This window comes from Uloborus diversus, chromosome 2 (genome assembly GCF_026930045.1).
Source record: "Uloborus diversus isolate 005 chromosome 2, Udiv.v.3.1, whole genome shotgun sequence".
NCBI lineage: Eukaryota > Metazoa > Arthropoda > Arachnida > Araneae > Uloboridae > Uloborus > Uloborus diversus.
Genome location: NC_072732.1, coordinates 144,189,347 through 144,200,445, shown reverse-complemented (window position 1 = coordinate 144,200,445; position 11,099 = coordinate 144,189,347). Strand labels below are relative to the sequence as shown.

General features: G+C 29.0%; 1 protein-coding gene across 2 annotated transcripts; it reads right to left on the bottom strand.

Moving 5' to 3' along the window:
* Positions 1–476: 476 nt before the first annotated feature.
* LOC129217385 (ubiquitin domain-containing protein 2-like) lies at positions 477–11,023 on the bottom strand. 2 transcript variants are annotated; one of them, XM_054851681.1, is made up of 3 exons: positions 10,822–11,023; positions 6,310–6,586; positions 477–3,135 (listed from the first exon to the last, which is right to left on the bottom strand). In XM_054851681.1, the coding sequence occupies exon 3, from the start codon at positions 2,380–2,382 to the stop codon at positions 1,666–1,668; it is 717 nt and encodes a 238-aa protein (XP_054707656.1). In that variant the 5' UTR covers positions 2,383–3,135; positions 6,310–6,586; positions 10,822–11,023; the 3' UTR covers positions 477–1,665. The 2 variants fall into 2 exon arrangements, with proteins under 2 accessions (XP_054707656.1, XP_054707655.1); XM_054851680.1 differs by lacking the exon at positions 6,310–6,586.
* Between the last annotated feature and the right edge of the window lie 76 nt (positions 11,024–11,099).

Here is an 11,099-nt window from a genome sequence, read left to right as displayed (position 1 = left end):
TCCTAAAATTTCTAAATCGGGCCCTGCTCACATGCAAAAACAAATTTTTAAAAAATTAAATTAATTTTTTCAACATGCACAAAAGTATTTTCAAACAGTTGTGCAAATGTTTTCAGCTTCATATCACATTTAGAAAGAACTTTAAAATGAAAAAAAAAAAAATGCATCTTAGGTTTGAATAAAATGTTTCTCTAGCTATATAATCAAAATAGGCAAGTATAGCAAAATGATAGTTTCTCAAACTTTGCAAATAAAAGCTTGTTTGTTAAATAACTAAAATATTTCAAGCTATTTTGAACTTTTTCATGCAATTTGACAGATATTACTGCTAAAAAACAAAATTCAGCTTTATAAAAAGGATAAATATTAAAATTTAAGTGAATGCTATTTGTATTTTTTTCTTCTGTCATTTAAATCAGTCTAAAAAGTAAAACACAACACCTCTGAAAAACTCACAAGTTATTTTTAAAAATAAGTTTTATTTGAAAACCTACAATGTCAAATGATAAAAATGTACATAAAACTAAAATTTTTAAGCTTAAAAATTCACAAATAAAGATATTTTTTAAACTCAAGCTTGTTATAAAAAATGTCGAAATACATTTTTTAAAAATAACTTCAAACACCTCACATATCATTGTAAACTCATACATGTAATAAGTACATAAATCCAGCAATAACATCACATCATAAATTTTTTTATAAAAGATAGTATAAAAATGCTCTAGGATAAAGACACCAATTGAGATTCAATAAAATAACAAAAAGCTTGATTCATAAAAACCTTTTGGCATATGCACAATTAACAATTGCACAGCAAACTTCATATCACTTTAATACTCGAATCAACATCTAGAAATCAATTACATTTCATTATCTTCATGTGCTGATTCTGCTTTATCTTGCAACAAAAATTAGAAATACATACCTATATTAACTTTCTTAAAACAACTAAAGCTGGAACTTGTAACGTAGGGAAGTTCGGAAAATGTCATGGACAGAAACCCACCTAATGTTATTCAAACATTTGTTTCTTTGCTCTTGTGCTTTTTCAATCCTAGAGCATTTTTAATTACATCTTGTTACCTATAATTAAATCAATAATTCAAAAACATAAGTTAATGACTTTATCACTAAAATCTTTTTTTTTTTTTTCAAATTTTGTGTTTATAATTTCTTTTAAATTATGTTTCATCAGTTAATATATTTTGTGATAGAAAAACCTTTTAAACATGACATCAATTAACATTAATTTCAAGAATTTGAATTCCTTAATGATCATTAAATGCAAAAATTCAAACTTGAAATGAAATACATTCTCAAAAAGTTTCATATTTCCAGACAATTAAATTTTATAACCTAAAACTTTTTCAAATTTAAAATATAATTACTAACAAGAAGAAAATATTTTTTTCACAGATATAGTTGTATAAAAATATGACGAGAAAATAAATATTTTAAACGTATTTACAGCAAAAAATGCCAGAACAAAATTACAAAGTAAATTTTTCATAAGATTGGCAACAAGCAGAGGATCACTCTTGTATATTGAAATCCACACTTCAAGAAACTTGTTTAAAATGATTTAATCACATCAAAGAATGCAAATACCGAAGCCATCTGCATCAAAATGTATACATTTTGCAAATTAAAACAGTATTAAATTCAATGGTCACCAACAGGCGTACTTAGTTGTGCTACAACAACTTGGACAACAAATCCATTTTGTAGTTTTGCTTCCTCAATTTTCATTTTATCATGCAAAAGACGCCCCCCAAAATACCAACGCTGTCTTGATGGATCAACTCCTTCCACTAATTGTAGTCTTTTTTTGCTCATTAATACAGATTCCCCAGTTCGAATAACTAGTTTGGTGTCTTTACCACTAGTTGAAAGTCTAAATTTAACAGCAATTTCTTCACCTCCTTCACTCCAAGGCTCACTTTCAGCAGCTGGAGATTCTGATTCATTGCTATCTTCAACCAAATTTGCTGGAACACTTAAACAGTAAACAGGCAATTGGTACCTATTTCCTAACTCATCATAGCAGTCCATTAATGTACCAGTAGGTAATGATATATTGGCGCCATCAATAATTGCCTGTGCAAGAGCATAATCATTGGTTTCTGCAGCATAAGCTGCAGCTTTTAACGCATCCCAAATTTCTTTTCTTCCTTCAAAAGCAGGAGCTGTGTCCCAAAACTCATCCCGCTTTCTGTGCAACTGACTTTCATTCAAAGGCACGTCACTTTTCCATTTAGGCTTTTCATGTTTTAAAGGTTGATTTTTACCAATTGTAATAGTTTGGTGTAAACTAGTGCCATCCAGTGATTCAATACCAGAAGAAGGTCTGCTTTGCTGAGTGCCAAAACAACCTCCCATTTTAAATGCTTACATACATAATTACAACCAGTAGTAAGTTCCAGATACACAAGAATGATGTTACGTTGAATGCAAGACAGTTTTTTACTCAGAAAAAAATGCACTAGCCAAATCGACTGCAACCCTGTATGTGCCTGAAAACATTAAATGTTTGAAGGAAAAAAAAAACCTTAAGTACTTAGGACATACATTTCACAATTTCAATTCACTTGCAAAAACAGGGAACATTTTTACAAAAGAGATTCATTAGGATGTTTCTAACAATTTAATGCAAAATTTCAATCGTCATACAAATAAACATCCAGTTTTGAGTAATAAATTGTAACAGAATTTTAAACAAATTATGTTCATAAAAAAATAAATGATAAAATATTGGTATTCTACAAATGCCAAAGTAATGACTCATTAATTGAATTAAGCACCAATTTCCTAAATTACATATCAGAAAGATTAAAAGTGCGAAAGCTTTTACTTCGAAAAAGTAAAGTAAAATATAGTTTCAATGCTTCCCACATTGGCTAGTTTGATGATGTCTCCTTAGGCTACTTTTTACACTAAAAAGTTTCAAACATGTTGCACATTGATAACGTCTTTCTCTTGTATGCTTAACTTGATGATTTTGAATGTGTAACCTTCGATTGCATGAATAAGGACATAATTTGCAATAGAAATATCGATATCTACTCTTAGGGAACACTCGACTTGATCTTGATATCACGTAAAATGTGGAACATTCTTCTTCTAGTTCACCAGCTAAAAAGAAACAAAAATTAAACTAAATGAAAAATTTACTTTTGATTATTAATCATTCATATGTTATTCATCATTAAAGAAACAACAAGTTATTACAATAAAATATCATACTAGACCAAATGTTTCTGAAACAGTCAATATTTTTCTAAGAGCAAATAAGGCTTGCAAAGTCCTCACTTTAAAGCAATATAAGAAAGTGTAACAAGATAATAAATAAAATGTGTTATCAGCAATTAACAGAAAAAAGAGAGAGAGAGAGAGAGAATACAAAATTAAAAGGATATAATTGTGAACTTATTGAAAGAAGAAAATGGTTCCTGTTTATTTCTAAAATTAACTGGTCTAAAAAACTAATTTTCTGTTGTGAATGTTTGCCATTATTTCTTTGACTAATTATTTTAGAAAGGACAAAGCCTCACTAATGAAATTGAAGACAAAAGATACAACATGTGTCGGTAACTCATGCACTTTCTGTACTTAACGGAAATTGAGTTGTAATAAGTCATTTCTTACCCACTCCAATTAATTTCTCTTCATTTAAATACAGAAAAAAATGCGACTCATGTCCTTTCCGAAACAAAAGATTCAGCTAAAAAATGTGCAACAAGTATTCAAAGGTATTTTCATTTATTAATAGATAAAATTTTAAAATTCAATGGCAGCACAGCTGGCTGATGAGAATGGTACAAGATTTTACTAAACACATAAACAATTATGATGCTTATGTGTTTAGTAAAGTGCTAAAATAATTTATGAATACAATTTTGAGCAGTTATGCTCCTAATACATAATGAACATGTTCCTACTTATGAAAGTACATTTATTTCATGTTTACAACAACATGCATGTTTTTAAATCTAAACAAATAATGTATCCTCCAGGCATTTTCAGGAGGCCCTACTAAGGCCCCTTGCGAGGGAACCTTAGTAGTGCCCTTTTGTCCTCTACTTTGTATCTCTCAGTGTGCTCTCCTTGCACCTTAAATTGCAAAAGCAAATACCTTGAAAGGGTAAAAATTCATGAAAGTTAGGCCTTGAAACTAGACTTAATCATTTTTCTTATGCAACAGAAAGATGTGAGAAGATTGAATATAATAAAAATATAGATTTCACTACAAAATTATTTTGAAAAAGTGCCCATTACCTGAAAGCAACCTGCTCCCCCCCCCCCTTTTTTTGAACTGGGGGAAACACTAGAATGTTTTTAAACACATTAGGGCCATTCTATAGAAAACGGTAATTTCGTCCTGCATGTGACGCCTCATATATTTCATTAAAAGTAATTTAAAAGGGTAATAAACAAAATTTTTTTGCATAACAAATTACAAATGTATGTGTGATTCTTTAGCAGAAGATTGTCATTTCTTTTTAATGAAATGTATGCATCGTCACAAGTGGGACAAAGTAACTACTTTTCCGTGGAATGGCACAATACATAATTTTTTTCATTGGTTTAAACTATTATTTCTCAACAAATGAAGCATGTTTCCTTTAGATCCAAATATTTGCTTTCCCAATCTACAATTTATTTTGTCAATAATATATTAATACAGCAAAAACATTAACTAGTTTATACATCAAGTTACAAGAGGGTGACTGGGTGTCTCAAATGTGATGCATGCAAATAAATTAAATTTTAAATAACAAAATTATCTAATTAAAAATGTAACTGTATCAGGAGTATCTTTGTATCAAATGCTAAGATTAAAAATGCGCTTAGCCCTGTTTAATTAAAATATTAAGAGATATGACACAATGTTGGTGAAATTTAAGCGTCTGATCATGACGTGCGTGACGGTGGAATGGCTCATTATATTTATCTAAATGGTTTTGTCCAGGGGTTCCCTAAGTGTGTTCTGCTGCACCTTGGGATGCTAGAAGGAGAGGCAAGAGTGTCCGGAATTGTCAACAGTATTAATATTAATTGTTCAAAGGGTGCCGCAAATTGAAAAAGTTTGGAAATATTGGCTCAGGCAATTTTTATTTAAGTTTGCTTGCAAGGTTTTGTTTGTAAGTTAACAATCATCAAAATCATTTGTTACTTACAATTTAATGTTATCATCTACAAAACACTACAAAAATTACTTTATATAGCAAAGGCTAAAGAGAGAAATGCATTGCAAGCAGTACAAAAATGTTTAATAGAAATAGCATTTAGATTTAGTAGAGTAAAATTGAAAATATTACCCTCTCTGAGTATTTAAACACGTTAAATCATTATCATATTTCCTGAGAGATCAGCCACTGCTTTTACACATTAAGAAGTTCAATTCTAATGATGATGGCTTTTATACTGATGCAACATATAAGATGGAAAAATAGAATTCAGAAGTATCACTTGAATGAAAAGGGCATCCTAATAAAGACTTAGCACATTGGGTGTCTGCTGTATGGAACTTTATTAAAACTTCAACAAAAATTTCCGATCTTATATAGCTAGCATATAGAATTCAGAGATGAACACAATATTGTTAATAAATAAAAATTACTTTTCATTATTCTAATTTAAAATTAAAAAAAAATAAAAATCCATCCAGTATTAAAGCTAAATGTAATTTGAATTTAAAGTTATGTGTTTTGAACATTGTCAAAAGTTTTTATTTCGGGAGGAACGTGTAGGTAAATATTTCTTAAAAATTCTTTTCCAATTCCTTTAAGTTGATACTACTATAGTAATTAATGAAATATTTCATAAAAGTGATAAATGTGTGAGTTATACTATTTTGACATACATAGATACACAAAAAACAATACAGATTTATGGTTGAGGTCAGTATGGCATATCTAAAATTATTTTTTTAGTTCAGCATATTTACTGACACACTATATCTCCCAAGCAATACTGTAATGTAGGCGTTAAGTTCTGAACTACAACAAAATCAAATAACTAATATGATTTCAGGTGGAATTTAAAACCTCTACTGCCTCCTTTGTACTATTTTAGCATTGCATGCACATTTGTCATCTGACGAATTACGGGCTTATATTTACAGCATTTCATCAGTACAATCTTAAACATTTCATGCTGTAAACTCAAAATAAATACAAATCTATCATCAGTACAAAGCAAAAATATCAGAAAGTATTTTAGAATATACAACGTTCATATCACTTAAGAAAAATTATTTAGTTATGGCATAGACAGTAAGAAAGATGTTTCCCAAAAATCACTAACATGAATTAGAAATTAATTAGCATGAAAAGTTCTGCTCTATACTAATGATGGCACACAATATGTCTCTGCAAATTACTCTTCACAGTAAATCTTTTTAGGCATACAGTACATTGAAAAGGTTTAACTCCAGTATGTTTAGCTCCATGATATCGCATATGATGCTTGTATCGTGTTGAATATGAACAAAATTTACAGCAATAGCGTCTTTTCTCATATGCAAGTGGATTTTCAGACTCTAAAACATAAAACATTAAGCAGTCTTCTTCTAGGTCCATATCTATGAAAGAATAAAATAAATCAAATGATAAACCACACGAAAAACAAAATTTTACAACTGCACAAAACATAGAAATTGATAAATTAACTGAAAAAAAAGTTACATATTTATCTTATCTACTTACTATTAATTATTAGTTACATTAACATAATCTAAGAAATGTAATTATCCTTTAAATTCTACCTAACACCTAATGTTTTATGAATCAACAAGTATTATTTTTCATAGATTTGGTGACAAGAATGCAACAAAATTCACTGAATCAGATCAAAAGATTAACATACAACATAAGAACAAATAAAATAATAAAAAGAGTAAACACAAAGAAATTATTTAAATTTAATTAATTTTAACCTCAATACCGAAATTTTGTACTATTAAAAAAATGCGGATTTGGAAGCAAAACTTCTGGGTGGAAATGTATAAATAAAGAATAGATACATGACAACATAATATAAAGAAAAAATTTAAAAAAAAAAGGAACAATAACAACAGGTTTAATAATGCTTTACATAATGAATCATTGGAACATTTTTAGTAACCTATCCTCAATAAGAAATAACTTTGAATTATAATGAACAATAAAAACTGCCTTCTTCAATAACAAACTGAAACATTTAGTAGTAAATTACCACTTCTAAGCCAGGGTTAAGGCAAAACGTCATGCAATGTGCCAGGCAACCTGGTTATCACTAACCAGGCTGTCTGGCATATTGCATGTAGTTTTGTTGAACTGAAAAATATTTGCTATATTAAAAAACACTTTACATAATTACATCAACACTCTGAAATATAATAGTAAGAATGTAGGTGTTGAGTACTGTACATCATTTCACTTTATATGACAAAATTAAACTTGACAAATTCCTTGGAGCTAATTTGACAAAAAATAAATAAATAAATGTTTTACATTCCATACAAAAGCATAATCATGACACTAATTTTGCAATCAATTAAAAAAAAAAGAAATTTGACTCATAATAAACACAAAATTTCACTAGAACATTTTCAGTGAATGATTTTAATAAAAAATCAAAAGAAATTTTGCTTATTTGCCAGTTAAAAAAGTGTAATAAAGACCAAAATAAGAAAAATGTGATTCTCATATCGAAAGCAGAGAGATTACAATTTTCAACATGAAGGTATCAAAAGTGTAAAAATGACAAATAAAAGAATTCATTAAAGTAACTATTTTTAGAATTTCAATTAAACAAATCTACACGATGAGTATTATTGGTTACAATGACATAATCAGCTAAAATTTGAAATAACGAACGCATTTTCAAAGATGGGGAGATAAAAACATAAAACTTGCGCCTGAAAGTGTAAACCAGCAATATGTACTAGGTTGAATTGTAAAAAAATATTTTTACGAAGTTCGAAATTTTACGTTGATAAAATGTTGCCCATATAGCCCCACATGTACCGCAAAAATATTACTCAAATCAAAAAATACTTAAATGTCCAGCAGGAAGTCTAAAATTTATCGAAAAAGTATTTTTTTCTACTATATATTTTTTTAAATGCAAGGTAAATTTTAAGAAGTTATCAAGCTGAAAAATAAAAACAGTAAAGTCGAAAATTAGTGCTAAATAGAAATTTTTGCTCTATCGTAATATTTAAGTCTCCAACATGGTACTCAAAATATGGATTTTTTTTCAATTTTAAGTTAAATATTCATTACATATTTTTTTATTATTGATTTGTAAATGGTGATTTTAAAATGTGTTCGCTAATAATTTTTGAACTTGTATTCTTTTTAAATGTATAAGTAATTCAAGAAATAAATCGAAAAATTCAATCGTTTGAAGTAAATTAGAAATTTTAGACCTCCCGCTTGATGCCAAAATTTTTAATATGGATAAATGTTTTTGGGGTACATGTGAGACAATATGGGCAACTTTTTATCAACATGAAATTTCGAAATTCCCCAAAATTTTATTTTGATTCCATTTAGCAGAGGGCTGGTTTACACTTTTAGGTGCAAGTCGGCATGGGTTGCCGTTGTTCAAATGATATGAAACATTTTTACAGTTGTTTTGACCCAAAAGGAAAAATATAAGAGGGTGTGCGACTTGAAAAATGAACTTTCATTTTTTTAGAACTCCCTAATACTAATAGACATAATTTTTTAAGCACCATATCAATATGCGCTAACTACAGAAAATTCATGCAAAACATTTGATTAAGAACTTAACTTCATTAAACATGATTTACTAAGAAGTCTTCTTAGTAAAGAAAATGGTAGAAATATGGCAAAAAACTTCACAACAGACACTGAAGTAACAACACTTCCATAATAAATGATACAATTTAAATTCCTTATTAGCCTATAACTTGCAAACAAATGAAGCAAAATGTTCTACCTATAATTAATACCTGTTGGTCTTGAACCTGCAATTGGGATTTCAGAGCATTTCATTAAGACAGCTGTTTTGATATTTTAAAGAAAAAACAGTTATCATTTTAAGACATAACTGCTGTAATCTTGATAGGCAATGTCAGGCAAATGAACTTAATGGGGATTGTTCTTGTATTAGGGCAAATTCTTGTAGAAAAAATAAAAAGTTATTAGTCTTCTTACTGGTCAATGAACAGTAGTGATTCAATCGTTACGGGTTTTCCATTGTTTTGCCTACTTTAGGAGAAAACTCAATCACATTTTGTGTGATTTAAAAGTGTTTGCTGCCTATAGGTTTGCACAAATTAGTGGTCATTTGTTGGAAGCTTGGAAGATTCATGACATTTTTGTTAGGTGTTTGCTTAATTTTGCTTCAGCTACAGGTCTCTTTTAATACTTTTAATTGGGAATTAGTAAAATAGACCTCTAGTTGCAGTGCTTGATTCAGTTGGACCTCCCTTTCATCTCATTTCTAACACTTATTTTCTACAAAAAGTGTTCCAAAATAGAAAATATAAATAAATACACTGATGAACTATACTGATAGCTTCATAAATAAAATTATAACAAATTTCCCCAGTTTATTCAGCAATAATTTATTTTTAAGCATTAGGTAATGAGTGTAATAATTTCCTCTTCAATATAATCTGATCAAATAGTAAATTAAAAAAAAAAAGAAAATCTGATTTTTTTCCAGCTGAATCATTTACTCAACATTACTAATATTATCTTAACACTTTTTAAAAAGACCATAATCCCTCAAAAGACAGAAAACTTACCCTCAGATCTAAATTCAACATTTGCAAAAAAGCTCCACTTTTTAAAAAATTTCTCCCCCCCCCCCTGAAACTTTCAGGTCAATTAGAATAACATGATTTGCAACATCCATCCCTAAAATTTCTTTAAAAATGACAGAAAATGGAGCAACTACAGTTTGTTGCTAGAACATTCCCTAGTCCTTACACAGTAAAAAAAAATCCTGAACCCCCCGCCAAGTTATGAAGATATTTTTGAAAAGTACCCGACTCTTAATTGTGTCCACTGATTTTTAATAATAAGAAGGGTTTTCCCCATTTTGCGACCTCCAAAAGCAAATATGTCAGACCAACACCAACAAACAATCCAAGAATGTTTTGGCCAGAAGTATAACACTTCCTATATATATTAATTATATTCCTCATTCTTTTTCAAGTAAAGGAGAAAGTGTTTATTACTTAAAAATTACTTTTAAAGATAGTAATCATAAATCAAAGAAATATTAAAAAATAAAGGGATGAATAGGAAGAGACGATTCTAAAATTAAAACTATAAATGTAATTAAAGGTTGGGTATGATTTTAATTACGCGGCGAGAAACAAAACATAGAACGAATGTTTCTACAATAGATGACCTGCACTAGCAGTTCCATGATAAGAGCACCATTTGGTTAGCAAAATAAACATGCAACAGAGGAACAACTCACGGTTTAAATAAATTTCTTGTCGCAGGAAATTTTTAAATAAATTTCTACATTTTTAATCGTTGATAACAAATCATACGTAACGTTCAACTGTTTCTCATAAAAATTGGGCACAAATAAGAACAATTTAATTTTTTAAACGTTAAAAGAGCTAAATTTTCATCATAGTGCTAACATAACCTTGATATTACACTGAAATGTGTTCAACATATCGTTATACTACTAAATATATAATAAATGGGAAAGAAAGACTTTAGGACTACAACGAAATGAGCACTTCAGCTATACAGAAAACATAATTATGAAGTTGAACGTTGAATAGCATGGTGTACACATAAAACAATTAGTATCAATTAGTGAAACGTAAAAACTCACAAAAGTATATTTATGTGTAGTTTTTGTTTCCGATCCACTATAAAATGCGACTTTAGTCAAATAATAAGTTTCAAATAATTCACGCAAGCAGCATAACATTATTGCGGCAATAAATGTACACAAAACGTATTTGGCAGAAAATTACTAAATAACCTTATTCCTCAAACAATGGTTAACATTATTTAGCTTCATCTTCAGAAGACAGGCGAGGCAACAAATAATAGAATAGAAATTGTTGCCATCTGTTTAAAATGATGGCATCAAAAATCAGAAGAGAA

Bases quoted from the DNA above. Each gene is read 5' to 3' on its own strand.
- LOC129217385 (XM_054851681.1), bottom strand. From the start codon at position 2,382: ATGGGAGGTTGTTTTGGCACTCAGCAAAGCAGACCTTCTTCTGGTATT.